Raw genomic sequence first — 15,683 nt, 5'->3', positions numbered from 1 at the left:
TATTGTTCATTCCTTTCTCTGACTTCCGATACAAAAAATGGACAATTACAGAAGGAATATATATTCGGATAACAATTGTAAATTTTATATTTTTATAATATGAATTTTATAACATGCATAGTATATATTCAGAGAAGCCCACAGGTAGATTATACGTAAATCTATTTCTTCCCATCCACTAGCCTACGCGCATCAGAAGGAATATTTTTTTTTGCAATTATGAGAGAATTGTTGATCAACAATTCTCTCATGCTCTTCAAATCATTGATAGGCCCCTTAAGCTTGTTCTTCCTTTTGTAAGTCACTCCGATAAGCAGTTCTGGCTTCTTTGCTGGCCCTTGTCCCCGATGACGACCGCGAAATTCCAAAGGGGAGCGCATCCTATTCAACAAGTTTGGTTTTTTGCAATTGAAGTGATTGTAATCAATATCTCAAGATTCGAACAATACTATATTATTTAGTTATATTACTAAATAAGATTTACAAACTCTAAAAAAACATAACTCACTCTTTACAGTAACAAAATTTAAGCTCTAGAATACAAGAAAAACAAATAGAAAATAGAGCTTAAATCTCATGAAGGTAATCTAGAAAATTGAGGTGAAAAAGTGTGTAGGAATTTTGTAACTCTTTCTTCAACATCCTTTTATAGTGGATTTTAAAACCTATACTGATGTAAAATTAATTATAATAATTGCAAGAATGAATTTCCTTTATTTATTAGCTTTAATTATCCATCATAAAATAAAATTAACCTGATAATTTTTCACTTTTCTGGAAGTGATTTGCAGCAACAACAAAGCCTAAAATTATGCCTTGTAAATTGATACATTTAAAAAAATATATTTTATCCTTAAATAATTTTTGATAGCTGTACTTTTTTTTTGATGGATTTGTAAAGTTAGTATAGAACAACATCCTAAGGATGTTGAAAATTCCATTGTGAGCTCGAATAATTTTACTACTCTTTACCTGCAAGTCATTTTTAACTCTTTAACTTTCTAATATAAAAATTACAAGAAAATATCATGTAATCTTGCATTATAAAAATCTTGTAATCTTGCAATATAAAAGCTACAACATACGGCAACCAAAGGGTTTTTGTGATCAATTTTTCATGTACCATAATCATGTAATCAAGTTAATGTTTTATGTTAAAATATTTTTATTAAAAAATAATTTTTAATAAAATTTTAACCTTGAAAATAAATAAATGAATCTCACTTTCCTCAAGAGTTTCTGCTGTTATTATTAACACCTTCAGTTCCTTCGAACAAGATGTTTTGCATGCTCTATCATCAATGTTTCCTCCAATTTACACTGTTGATCCTCTCTAGTTGCTTGTTAATCAGATTCCAAATGATAATCTGAAAAATATCGGCTCAAATTTTTTAGAACAACCTGAGTGCATTGAATGGCTTGATTCAAAAGAACCAAACTCTGTGGTGTATGTAAATTTTGGTAGCATCACTATAATAACCCCACAGAAAATGATTGAATTTGCTTGGGGACTAGTTAACAGGAAAAAAAGCTTTCTTATGGATAATATATAAGGCCTGATCTGTTGATGATGATTAATTCTCGGTTTAGGAAATATTACAAATCAGAAAAACTAAAAATTAAGAATAAGTTTAGGAAAGATTTTGATATATTTTTATTTTTAGTTTTCCATCTTTAAAAATGATTTATTATACATGTATATATACAAGTTCTATGCAATAAAGAAATAACACAATAATTTGATACAAACAATTATCTCTGAATTACCTAGACACTATTGACATGATCTTGTTGCAGGGGAAGCCGCTGTGTTCCCACCTGAATTTTTGTCTGAAAAAAGGATAGATGCTTGCTAGTAAGCTGGTGTTCTCAAGAACAAGTCTTGAAGCATCCTTCCATAAGAGGGTTTTCAAGTCACCTGGGGTAGAATTCAACATTGGACAGTATCTGTGGCGGTGTCCTAACTCCTAATGGTATGTCGGTCATTTTTCGGTGAACAGTGGATCAACTGTTGGTTTGCTTGTGCTAAGTGGGGTTTCGGAATGGAGATAGAAAACAAACGTGAAAAGATATGAAGTGGAGAAACTTGCGAGGGAGTCAATGGAGGGAGAGAAGGGAAAAGATATTAAAAGGAAGGCAATACAATGGAAAACCAAGGCAGAGGAGGCCACTTGTCCTGGTGATTCTTCCTATTAGAATTTGGTTGAAATATTGAAGAAAATTATTGCTAGCAAGTAGACAAATAAGAATTCTGAAAAGCTGACCATGCAAGTCTTCAACTTGATTGTTGCCTTTTTAGTTTTTCGTTCGACTTTTGTTGGTTCAAAGTATCTTTCATATCATTTCTATATAACTGGCAATGTCACTGCATTCAGCTTGAAAACATTTATCTTGTGAAAATATTCGCTGCTCGCCGAAAGTTTGATGAACAGAAATTTCTCCTCTCAGCTCAATCAAGAAGGTTGAAGACATTTATATCCGCTTGCTTATTTTGAGAGAATTAAACTGGACGTCCAAAATGTTTTCGGATGAGCTTCGATTTGGCATTGAAGTTATTATTGGAGACTCGATCGCAGGTGCTGAAGACTTTTCTTCATTCTTGCTCTCACGATCCAATTACTCAATTTTTAAAGTAATTTATTATTACAAGATGAAATGTCTCTTGTAAACATCGAATGGTTGGGAAGATGAAATTTGAGGACTCTGCACACATCAGGCATAACCATGAGAAAGTAATACATGAAAATATGAACTAGTTTTCTATCAAATTCTATGCACAAATATTTAACTCCATATTAGAGGCTGACCTGCGATAACAGGTCGTTGAATATTTTTCTCAAGAATTTTGCAGGAAGGCATCCACCTTCGTTAAATTTCCTCAACTCTTCATGCATCAAGTCAAGTAGGTCACCATATGTTAATCCAGGATATTTCTTCAGAAAGTATATTAAAAGGTAGGTCAGAGCACCATTCATTGTCTTTGTGAATGCCTGAAAATTTATGTATACAGAGAAGTGAGCTAATTCAACTATTTCCTCTAGAGCCAGATAAATAATCACATTAATCAACTGCATATCTTACAGAGGTATCGGCAGCATTTTCATTATCCAGACAAGCACTGACTGAAATTGCCAATCCACCATCCGTGTGTTTCCTTGCATTACCAGATGGAGGGCTGTTATCCTCCCATTTATTTCTGTTGCAAGTAAGAAATTTTAATATTCAGTCAACGACAAGAAGTCCTAGAAGGTAAAACTGTGTCATGTGGCACAATGGACGAAACTTACTGTTCCCTATTGTAGACATGTTCAAGATCAAGGATAGTTCCACTGTGACAAGCATCGACAATTGCATGAAGAGTAACATCCTTTTTCAGCGGCCAAACTATGAGGGAATTGATTTCATTGTCACGGATCATACCTTCTGTCATGAAATCAACTGGGCAAATATTTTCATCAAACCCATCTCGCTCATCGCGTTCAAAATCTGGTTGACGTAAGCCATGACCGGAGAAGTAGAACACGAGGGAGTCACCTGCCTGGCAGTCCTTCACGAGCCATTCCATGGATTGCAGTATGTTTTTCTTTGTTGTATCCTGTTCTGCTGTTCACATTGCAAAATAATAGCTATTTTGTCACGTTCAAATAGGCCTAGAATTTAAATTTCTAAATTATAAAGGGCCGCAGTCTAGTTAATATCAAAACAAAAGAGTTAGTTCTTTCCTTTCTCTCATTTCCTATAAAGAAAGTACAATTATAGAAGGAAAATATTCGGATAACAATTGTAAATTTTATAATATGAATTTTATAACATGAAGTCTATAATATTCACAGGAAGCCCACAGGTAGATTATATATAAATTATATTCCATCCCATCCGGTAGCCTACGCACATCAGAAGGAATGTTATCAGCAGAGAAAAAGGAGAAAAAGAATAGCTAAGAAATCAAGAGAATGAACAATGATCTTAAGAACATGGAAACTACAAGCATGCCTTACATACAGCCATATTAATTAATCTACATAAAAATACCTGTAAGAACCCGAATGTTCTCCTCCTTGAAACCAAAATTTTTGATCAAAAATCCTCTCATGCTCTTCACATCATTGATAGTCCCCTTAAGCATGTGCTTCCTTTTGTAAGTCACTCCGATTAGCAGTGCTCGCTTCCTTGCTGTCCTTGTCCCCGATGATGACCGCCAAATTTCCGAAGGGGAGGGCATCTTATTCAACGACTCTGTCTTTTTGCTACTAATCAAGAGATCAGGACCTGATATATTTTCCTTTGCCTTTACATCTTTGCTACGTGATCGTTCACAGGTTGGAACTGGATTCATCATATTGCAAATTGGGCACTTTACTCCAGTGGAATTTTGTGTCAGTAATGATAATCGTTGCCTACATTTGCAGCACACAACACCTCTAGCTTCCATCATAATCTGGTATCTATTGTTATCCATAGAAGCAGTATATATATAATATATGAAGGATTCCTTCGCAGCCGAGAAAGAAAGGCTTAACAAAACTTTGTTGAGAGCTGAATAGCAGGCGCAATGCATAATTTAAATGCCATGTTAAGTTATATGCACAAGAATTTTAGAATATCGGCTCTTGAGGGATACAAGAATTTTAATTTTTCTCTCTTCTTTTGATTTTCAGTAAACTCTGAGCCTGCTCGTAATCTAGGTGCTCTCAATGTATAGAGTTATCTGAATTGTAAAAGAAACCTACAAGATGATTGGAGGATGTATTTTTTAGTAACTCAGTAAACGTTAATGGACTCCAACTGCCATAAAAGACTGAAATCAGAACCGACCACCTTTTCAAGATTAATATTGATGTCACCCTCATTTTGGAGAATAATAAAAAGTAAAAGAATCTAATTTAATCTATGTTGTTAGTGCTTGTCCAGGCCAATTGTACTTGCCTTTCCGAAGGGGGAGAGAGAGAGAGAGAGAGAGAGAGAGAGAGAGAGAGTTGAGTGAGAATATTTTTTTCGTAAGAGTCATGCTATCATGGGATATGTCTTTCATACATCATGCTTTATCAAGCATCATGTAGTTGGATCTTAGCAAGCTATTTTTTTTTTTTTGGTAATAGTCGAAAGGATCTTAGCAAGCTATGCCAGTGTATTCATGAGAAATTTTCTTTATGTCCACCAATTTAATTCCAAAATAATAATATCAAAAGCAAAATCACTTACAATTTGAGCCAAAATCGACGGCTTACGTTGTTATCTAAAGCAAGAAAAAAGTAACCTAACAAAATCAAGAAAGTAGTGATGTTTGTGAACCAATTTGATCTGATTGAAGAGTCGTAATCAATTACTAAAATTGGATTCACTCTATCCAAACAGTCAATTTATTCTAGGCACAGAACTTGTTTCGTAAATTCTTTTCATGTTAATCAAAGTCTATTTCTTGTAAGACGCGTCTGCCAAACATTGCAAAAACTCACATAATTTACAAAGATTCGATCTATTTTCTAAACCCTCCACTTTCCATAAATGAGACTAAACAACTTATTATCAATTGAAGGGCTTACATAGTAGCCAGCGCACTACGTAGGATAAATATATACAAGGAAAGTACAATATTTCCTTATATTACAACACATCCCATAATATACCATCTCAAGCTGAAAGTGGATTAACCACATGAAGCTTGGACCGCAAAGAAGCAAAAGTAGAGTGGGAAAGCGGCTTAGTAAGAACATCAGCTAATTGGTTTTTGGAGGATATAAAACGAATTTGTACCTCCTTTTTTGCTACTCTATCATAAACAAAGTGATAATCAACCTCAATATGCTTTGTACGTGCATGAAAGATAGTGATAATCAACCAAATTGTCGCCCTAAATGGTGGTAACAGAACTAGGAGAAAAACATAAATATGTTAGAAGATAACGAAGCCAGAGAACCTCAGAAGTACCATAAGCTAATGCCTTATATTCTGCTTCAGTGGAGAGCGAGCAACAGTGCGTTGCTTGCCAGATTTCCATGAAATGGGAGTGGTGCCAAGAAAGACAATGTAACCACTGGTTGACTTCCGATCATCGATGCTCCCACCTAATCAGCATTAGTAAAACCATGAAGTGATAACGAGGAACAAATGTTTTGTGACCCGTAGGTTCTAATGATAGATGCTATGATTTTCCTAACGAACATGCTGGATACTGAAAATTTAAAGGATGAGATGTACAAGTGACCTTTTTATTTGACGCTAAGCAACTCAGAACCCAGGAGCTTGGGTGACCGAGTCGACGATGCCAAATATCAGTAGAGGTGGATAAACTAGTAGACAGAAAAGCTTGGGGCATAAACGTTGTAGAAGACTCTAAAAGGATGTAAAGGCCATCTTTACTTTGACCAGAAAGCAGATCCTCCTTGGTTATGAGATCCTTAACATAGGAAATAGAAGAGTGAAATTCAAAAAAGACACTTTTCACGGTAGAGTTGTTGAACATATAAGAGTTTTTTTTTTAAAAAATCTTTGGAACATGCAAGATATTAGACAATGTAAACACTCGTTTAGGGGTACATAAGATATTATAGGTTGTATTAGATATTACAAGTCCCCTACCATCACCAACATGCAATTGATCATTACCGAGACAAGGTTCTGCATGTGTCATACCAGCAATATCTAGAGTAACATGTTGATTTGCGCTGGTGTTAGGAAACCAAGTGACAAAATTTGTTGTGGAAGCGTCACTAAAAGAGAGGTTAGCTGAGGCGTGATTACCATGGTGCACAAACTGGGAGCATTATTATGAGGAGTGCCCAAATATATTACAAAGCTAACAATTAATCTGTCGCTGCCACTAACTAGCATTACATGTTCTGTTCTGTTGCCAATCTGGGCAATTCTACTGCCAATGCCCACATTGTTGCTACTGCAAACCGTTGTTGTTAACTTTGAAAGTATGACCACCATACTAAGTTGAGGAGGAGCGCATATTCCTCTGCCCATCACCTTGACGAAGGTCTTGAAGACAACCATCCAATTGCATGATTCGAGTGTTCGATGGAGACGCAAGAGCACGTTCTAGCGTGCTCCATACACTAGCAAAGGTTGGACAATCCACCACAAGGTGGAGAACGTCTATGCACAAAGAGGAGAGGAGAGCGCTGATGATGAGTTGATCTTGTTGTTTCCACATCAAAAAAGCTTGGGAAAAACCAGAACTGAAGATAGTTGAAGTGTTAGAAACATCACTGTACGGAGAAGGACACATCGTCGAGCCATCGAAAAAAAAAAAAAAGAGACCTTGACCAATCAGATATAGCTTCATCTGTATACGCCTACGTAACTCTCCTCTCCAAGACAGTAGAACTCATAAAGTTTAAAGATTTTCGGCCCATCAGCATGATTCATGGTATCTACAAGATCATTGCCAAAATGCTTGCATCTAGACTGAAAATTGTTATGCAAGATATCATTAGCATTAACCAATCAGCGTTTATAGCAGACCGCAACATTATAGATGGTTTTATGATTGCAAATGAGCTGGTGAGTGATCTAAAAAAGCGGAAAGCGGCAGGTCTGATTTTCAAGATTGATTTCCATAAAGCTTTCGACTCAGTCTCCTGGGATTACCTAGATGATATCATGGGTTATATGGGGTTTGGTAGAAAATGGAGAACCATGATTTATGAATGTCTTTCTTCATCAAAACTCTCGGTCCTCATCAATGGATCTCCTTCAAAAGAATTCTCTGTTCGGCGAGGACTGCGTCAAGGAGACCCGATTTCCCCTTTTCTGTTTGACATAGCTGCTGAGGGCCTCTCGGTCCTCTTTCAAAGGGCATCTAGTGAGAATATTATCAAAGGGCTGCAATTTGCATCAGGAATTTTCGTCAGCCATCTACAATATGCAGATGACACGTTAATATTCATCCTGGCAGATATTGATCAGTTAGTTCAAGTCAAAAGAATTTTAAGATGGTTTGCTCTGACTTCAGGCCTTCATATAAACTTCCATAAAAGCTCCATTATTGGTATCAATGTCGACGATCACTTGTGCTTGCGCTTGGCTACATCTATTTTCTGCAGATCAGACCCCCTCCCAAGCAAATATCTTGGCATGCCACTAGGAGCCAATCCATCTCGTATCTCTACATGGAAGCCAGTGATAGAGAAGTTTCGTAAAAGGCTTCATATGTGGAAAGGGAGATTACTAAGCATGGCTGGTCGTCTATGTCTCATTAAAAGTGTCCTTAATTCCTTGCCTATATATTTTATGTCTGTATTCAAGATGCCAAAAGGGGTAGGCAGGCTTCTTTCATCCATCCAAAGACGTTTCTTGTGGTGTGGATGTACCAAGCAAAGATCTTTCTGCAAGATCCAATGGAGACTAGTTATGCGCGATAAGAAACAAGGAGGCCTCGGTGTAGGCTCCCTTATATCAAAAAACAGAGCCTTGCTGCTAAAATGGATTTGGAGACTCTCTTCCCCAGGTACAAGTTTATGGAAAATGATTATCTCTTCGATGTACAATCCAGCTTATGAGAATGGGATCCCAATTTTCTACAACCAACCCTCCAAGATCTGGAAGGATATTATGTCTATTGTTCAAACCGACGTTCACCACGTCTTCACGAATCATTGCAAATTCATGGTGGGGAATGACAGTTTAACATCCTTTTGGCTAGACAACTGGATTGGTGACTACCCTTTCAAAACAACCTTCCCTAGGCTATATCTTTTGTTTTCCTCTAAATCTGCTTTGGTGGCTGACATGGGTAGATGGAGTAATGGAATCTGGCTTTGGTCCCTACAATGGCGCAAACCTCTATTTCATTTTGAACAAGAACAACTATCACTTTTATCATCCTTGCTGGAATCCAAGCCAATGTTCTGCCACAAGATGGATAAGAAAATATGGACCCTCAACAGCGATGACCTCTTCAGTGTAAAATCTTGCTCTAAAATGATGGACCAGCTGCTCTACGGTGGTGCCAAACCATTCCAATCTTCTGTTTGGATAAAACTAACCCCACTAAAAGTGCAACTTTTCCTTTGGCTCCTTGTCCAAGACAAAGTAACCACAATAGATTTTCTATTTCAGCATGACTACCTAACCCTTCAGGAGTCAAGATGCGTTTTCTGCAATAAAAGCTTGGAATCTTCAAGTCACCTCTTCATTCACTGCCACTTCACTTGGAATATATGGATGAAACTGCTTTCTAATCGGGGCTTTTGCAGTGTTTTTCCAAAATCTGTTGATGATATGTGCTACCGATGGTTTTCTATAGTTAAAGGCAAGCAGCAGAATCTCTCATGGTAGCTTCTTTTCTCATGCGTTGTTTGGAATTTTTGGCTTCACCGAAATGATGTTATTTTTAATGACGTTGCCCCTAACCTTCAAATCTGTTTCTCCATGGTGCGCCAAAGTATTGCTTTATGGCTGAGGCTTGATTCCAACTCTTTAGAGCTTAATATAGAGAATGTTTAGTCGGGAGGAGTTGGTTTCTTATGATTTGTTTGTTTCCCCTTTTGTTGCTCTCCCTTGTTTCATGCAACATTTTTTGTGCTTTCCTTTCCTCTACTTGTTCATCTGATGTAAGTTAGGCTATTATCTTTGTAGCCTTTTTCTTAATAAAATTTTGACTATTAACAAAAAAAAAAGGTACAATATTTCTTATATTACAACACATCCTATAATAAAAGAAAGGTACAATATTTCCTATATTACAACACATCCCATAATAATAATAAAAAAAATTGATTGTTGATAATAAACAATTTTTTTAAGAAAATTTTAATTTTTTTACCTGTTTGTGCTAGCTTTTTTCCATCTAAATGGCTAGAACTTTAGATTGCACTAACACCCAATGGTATATAGTAGCTAGGCTATCCAATCCTTTCTGTCACACACCTTTTTACTTTTTTTTTTTGTTTCCAAGAATTCGAACACAAATTTTGCATGTGCATAATATTTATTTCTTGCACGCATACAACACCATCTTTTAGGTCACTATCATCAGCATTTCCACCAATGATGGCAATGGCCAAACAAAACAACCACGGCATGGAAAAACAGTTAATGGCTATCAAGAAACCTGTGAAATTAATTAAAGTACATATAAACTGTACCAGGCATTTATGTTAATAATAAGCTAATGGCTATCTAGGCTAGCCAATAAGATTTTGCTATATGAAAAGCCTTGTATAACCCTAACAAGCACAAATTTTTTTCCTTTAATGGATTACCAGCTTCACAAAAAATTGTGAGCAGTAATAACTTCTCCATCAATGATATGTCTTTTTCGTTGTGAAAAAAGTTTAAGGAATGGGAAGTCACCGGCCGGCCATTCTGAAGGCTAGAGCCAAAGCCAATTCCCCATACAATCTCTCAATACAAAGCCAGCCATTCTTAGAGCTACTATATTGAAAGCCCTGTTAGAGGCCAGAATTATTCAAAGCCACACAAGTTCTATGCATGCAACTCTAGGCCACACAATCCTTATCATATTGTACATAAATACACATTCTCTTCCCCTTCATTACACTTTTCTCATTCTAATTATTTCCCTTTTATGTTTTATTGACTTAAACATTAGAATGTTTTATTTCTTAGGGGACTTGTTTTTTTAGGTGAAAGTCTAGCCAACTGGTAAGCCTAGGTAAAATCCATCAATTAAAGATAAGCCTAGTCATACCACAAGAACTTTAACCTCTCCAGCTCTAAAATGTATATTATTATCTGAAATGTGAATTTAATCTGTAAGTTGAGTTAAAGGGTGTCATTGACAATAACATTTTGACTCATTTTTCTATCATATAATAAATCACTATCTGACAGGCAAGGTTGCCTTCAAGGTGATAGCAATCAGGCTTCTTTTAAAAAAGTAACAATGCATATATTATAAAGGATACTGCTAATCCTGGCAACTCAAGAGAATATGTCACCGACACTCCTGCGGTTTAACACCTGATGCAATTCTATTTTAGTGTAATTCTATCTAAAGACAAAGTCTAGCGTTATACAAGTCCTATTCAAATCCTATTCACAAAAGAACTTCTACAACCAGTGAATAACTAATGTATATAAATATGCATGATACATGCACAAGAAATAACAAGGCCAGAGAGTTAACTTTGTGCATATCAGTTTAATATTCTATATGGTATCAAAGCCAGAAATCTCCCACGAGAACAACTCAAATCCCAGCATGTATTCACCTACACAATAAAGCCAAAATCTCAGTCCCAACACATTCCCCTCCTCTGAATCTGGAAAATCCTTAATTGCTCTAAATATTACTGCACAGATCAACGAAAAATTAACTCCATCCACCTTCCTTCAATGGCGTGCTCAATTTGAAGCATTATTGATTGGCTACGACCTCCTTGATTATGTAAATAGTGATATTCCCTGCCCTTCAACTAATCTCAGTTTCACTGCCAACCCGAACAAAACACATTGGGTCAGACAAGACAAACTCATTCTTAGCGCCATCCTAGCCTCTACATCAACAAAGATTACCCCTCTCATTGCCACTGCCAAAACATCCCAACAAGCCTGACAAAAACTCCACACACTATACGCTAGTCGGTCCAGAACTAGAGTTATGGAGCTAAAGGAGGAGCTTACTCTAATTCAATGAGGAAACAGAACAATCACCGACTATCTTCATACAATCAAAACACTAGCAGATGAAATTGCCATCATCGATCAACCACTCTCGGATGACGATCTCACGCTCCACATCCTTCATGGATTAGGGGTCGACTTTAGGGAGATTGTTGCTCCCATTCGCGCACGGGAAAAATCACTGACTTTTGAAGAAATACATGATCTGCTAATTGGTCATGAAACGTACCTGTGTTGCCTAGAAGCCGCCACTCAATAGCTCGTGATCTCTGCAAATTATACAAACCGCACAAAACAAAGTTTCTCTCCCCATAGTAATTACTCTCCTAAGCGTTTTAACAAAAACAATGGTCAATCCCGCTCCCCAATTAAAACCTATGAAAACCGCTAGGTCTTACAAGGGCAGTCTCCAACTTATTCCCCAGAAAACCATTGGGCCTCTTATGGATCCAATCGATCCAACAAGACAAATCGTCGTTATTAGCCTCGATGTCAAAGATGTGATCACTTGGGACATATCGCAAAGACCTGCTCCAAATTAAATTTCAACACTGCTACAATAAATTGCACTCAGACATCAAATGCCATGGACAAACCTTGGCTGCTTGACTCAGGAGCTTCTCACACCATTACGAGTGATCTTGCAAGTCTCACCACACACTCAGAATATGATGGCACTGATGAAGTAACTTTAGGTGATGGCTCAGGTTTGGAAATTTCTCACATTGGATCCTTATCCTTAAAATTTCCCAAGAAAATTTTTCATTTCCCTGATACACTATGTGTTCCATATCTCTGCAAAAATTTAATCCCAGTTCATCATCTCACAAAACACAATAATGTTTTTGTTGAGCTTCATCCTCTCTATTTTTTTGTGAAGGACAAACACACAGGGATGATTCTACTAAGAGGAACATGTAGCAATGGAGTGTACACCGTCCCAAAGCCCATGGTGTCGTCCTCTCCAAAAGTCATTGCCTATGTTCATGAACGAACTTCCACCGATGGTTGGCACAAATGTCTTGATCATCCATCTCCCAAAATAGTTGCTCATCTACTCAAGTCTTTTTCTCTTCCAGTTTCATCTTCCAAATTATCTTCCTTATGTAATTCTTGCTCTATCAATAAAGCACATCAACTTCCTTTTCGTCCAAATAGTCTCAAGAGTCAGGCTCCCCTCGATTTAGTTTACACTGATGTGTGGGGACCTACCTCCTCCACTGGTATTGATGGATCCCGTTATTATATAATATTTGTAGATCATTTTAGCAAATACATCTGGTTCTATCCAATGGTCAAAAAGTATGATGTCTCGAAAATCTTTTCAAAATTCAAAAACTTCGTCGAAACACGATTTCAAACCAAGATAAAATCACTCTACTCTGATAATGGTGGTGAATTCATTACTTTACGATCCTTTCTATCACATAGTGGGATTGGTCATTATATTACCGCCCCTGATACCCCATAACAAAATGGTGTCGCTGAATGTCGCCATCATCATCTTGTTGAAACAGGTCTCACATTACTTCATGATGCCAACCTTGACCTTTCCTACTAGCCCCATGCATTTCACACCGCCTCCTACCTTATTAACCGCCACCCCACCCCGTTCTTGCAGAATCGTTCCCTTTATGAATATCTTTTTGGTCAGCTTCCAAATTACCTTAAACTAAGAAATTTTGGGTGTCTATATTATCCTCTCACTCGTTCATACAATACTAACAAACTCCAGCCCAAGTCCTATCCTTGTGTTTTTCTAGGATATTCTCAAACTCAAAACGCAAACAAATGCACGGATGCTACCACAAATCGACTGTTTCTCTCCCGTTATGTTCTCTTTGATGAAAATCATCATGTCCCTCCCATTCCACCTGATGTGTCCTCACATTCCCTACTTCCCTATGTTTTGTCACCTTTTGTTCCCGTTCCATGTTCACCATCAGTCATTGTGCCTTCGCACCAGTCTCCATCATCAACACAGGAAGGTGACACCACCATTGCCGCTTTTTCCTCAGGTAATATCTCTGTCCCTTAATCCCCTTTACCTCAGTTACCATCCACATGCAACCCATCATCCACTGATCTGCTCTCCTCTTCCCCCATCAACCCTACTCCACCAAATCCATCTGCTCCCGTTACATCATCATCCCGTGTTCACCCCATGATCACCAGATCCATGCACAATATTTTTAAGCCGAAACAACTTAATCTGGTCACTAAACATCCCCTACCTGAAACCGTTGAACCCTCTAGTGTCACTCAAGCTCTTTCAAACCCACAGTGGCGTACAAACATATCCTCTGAATGTACAGCCATGTCCTCAACCCTACTCCACGAAATCCATCTGCTCCCGTTACACCATCATCTCGTGTTCACCCCATGATCACTAGATCCATGCACAATATTTTTAAGCCGAAACAACTTAATCTGGTCACTAAACATCCCCTACCTGAAACCGTTGAACCCTCTAGTGTCACTCAAGCTCTTTCAAACCCACAGTGGCGTACAACCATGTCCTCTGAACTTACAGCCTTAATGCGCCATGACACTTGAGAATTAGTTCCTTGTTCTGCTTCTATCAAACTAGTGAGGTGCAAATGGGTGTTTCGGGTGAAACGTCGTCCTGATGGGTCCATTGACAGATTCAAGGCTCGCTTCATTGCTAAGGGTTATAATCAATGGCCTGGCTTGGATTACATGAACACATTCAGTCCTGTGGTCAGGCCTGCAACCATCCGATCTATCCTAACCATTGTTGTTATGCATGGCTGGAACTTACAACAGATGGATGTCCACAACGCTTTCTTACATGTTGATCTCTCCGAAACAGTCTTCATGCTTCAACCACCTGGGTTCAAAGATTCATCAAAACCTCATCATGTGTGTCGCTTAAAGAAAGCTATTTATGGCCTGAAACAGGCTCCTAGAGCTTGGTTTACAGCCCTCACAGCTGCTATCACTCAACTACATTTCCTTCAATCCAAGGCGGATCCATCCCTGTTCATTTATTCCACTGACACTCATAAATGTTATTTATTGGTTTATGTTGATGATTTTATTATCACAGGAAACAACTCAACATTCATCGACAATGTCATATGGCATCTTAGCAATCAGTTTCATCTTAAAGACTTGGGTGATCTGCATTTCTTCCTAGGTGTCGAGGTGATCCAAACTCATGCTGGTCTGTTCTTAACGCAGCATAAGAACATTCGTGATCTTTTATTTCATACAAATATGGTGGGTGCTAAAGACGTCTCCACTCCCCTCTTCACTAGCCAATCACTTTAACTGCAAGATGGTACAGCACCCATGGATTGCTCTCAATTTCGCAGCATTATTGGGAGCCTTCAATATCTCTCTTTTACATGTCCCGATATTTGTTTTGTTGTCAACAAACTCTCCCAATTCATGCACAAACCATCCCAAAACCACTGGACTGCAACAAAACATCTCCTGCGTTACCTGAAAAAGACCACTTTCCATGGTATTCAAATCTCCAAAACTGGTGCTCCCTCTCTTAATACTTTCTCAGATGCTGACTGGGCTGGAAACCTAGATGACAGATCCTCCACCTCTGCATATATATGTTTTCATTGGGATACGCCTATCTCTCGAAAATCCAACAAACAACGAGCAATTGCGCGCTCTTCTACAGAAGTTGAATACCGTGCTTTGGCAAATGCTGCTTCTGAAACTCAGTGGTTGCAAATCCTATTCACTAAGCTTGGTCTATCCTTCCCATAGCCTCCTATGTTGCTATGCGAAAATCTTGGTGCCACACAACTGAGCTTCAATCCTGTCAATCACACACACATGAAGCATATTCAGATTGATCTTTATTTTGTGCGTGATCTGGTCAGCCAAGGGCGTTTTCAAGTATAATATGTGCATACACAGGATCAACTAGTTGACTTACTTACCAAGCCTCTATCCCAGCAACGCACACGGTATCTATGTAACAAGATTGGTCTACTTGATGGCAGCTCAATCTTGAGGGTGCGTATAAAGGATACTGCTAATCCTGACAACTCAAGAGAATCCGTCACCGACACTCCTGCGGTTTAACACCTCATGCAATTCTG

The 15,683-nt window shown here is 37.9% G+C and overlaps 1 protein-coding gene across 2 annotated transcripts; it reads right to left on the bottom strand.

Annotated features, from left to right (window-relative positions):
• Positions 1-2,143: 2,143 nt before the first annotated feature.
• LOC7461275 (metacaspase-1) lies at positions 2,144-4,759 on the bottom strand. Of its 2 annotated transcripts, none has more exons than XM_002323727.4 (5): positions 4,033-4,759; positions 3,288-3,603; positions 3,082-3,196; positions 2,808-2,990; positions 2,144-2,703 (listed from the first exon to the last, which is right to left on the bottom strand). In XM_002323727.4, exons 1-5 carry the CDS (start codon positions 4,556-4,558, stop codon positions 2,644-2,646), a joined length of 1,200 nt encoding a protein of 399 aa, XP_002323763.4. In that variant the 5' UTR covers positions 4,559-4,759; the 3' UTR covers positions 2,144-2,643. The 2 variants fall into 2 exon arrangements, with proteins under 2 accessions (XP_002323763.4, XP_024444464.2); XM_024588696.2 differs by having other exon boundaries at positions 3,288-3,600; positions 4,033-4,756.
• Between the last annotated feature and the right edge of the window lie 10,924 nt (positions 4,760-15,683).

This window comes from Populus trichocarpa, chromosome 17 (genome assembly GCF_000002775.5).
Source record: "Populus trichocarpa isolate Nisqually-1 chromosome 17, P.trichocarpa_v4.1, whole genome shotgun sequence".
Taxonomy (NCBI): Eukaryota; Viridiplantae; Streptophyta; class Magnoliopsida; order Malpighiales; family Salicaceae; genus Populus; species Populus trichocarpa.
This window is presented reverse-complemented; position numbering and strand designations above follow the sequence as displayed.

What these genes read in the sequence shown, in the direction of transcription:
- LOC7461275 (XM_002323727.4), bottom strand. Translation starts at nt 4,558, where the DNA reads ATGCATTGCGCCTGCTATTCAGCTCTCAACAAAGTTTTGTTAAGCCTT. An exon ending in GAACATTCGGGTTCTTACAG is followed by an intron (nt 3,604 to 4,032) that starts GTATTTTTATGT and finishes CAATGTGAACAG; the next exon opens with CAGAACAGGATACAACAAAG. An exon ending in TCAACGACCTGTTATCGCAG is followed by an intron (nt 2,704 to 2,807) that starts GTCAGCCTCTAA and finishes TGATGTGTGCAG; the next exon opens with AGTCCTCAAATTTCATCTTC.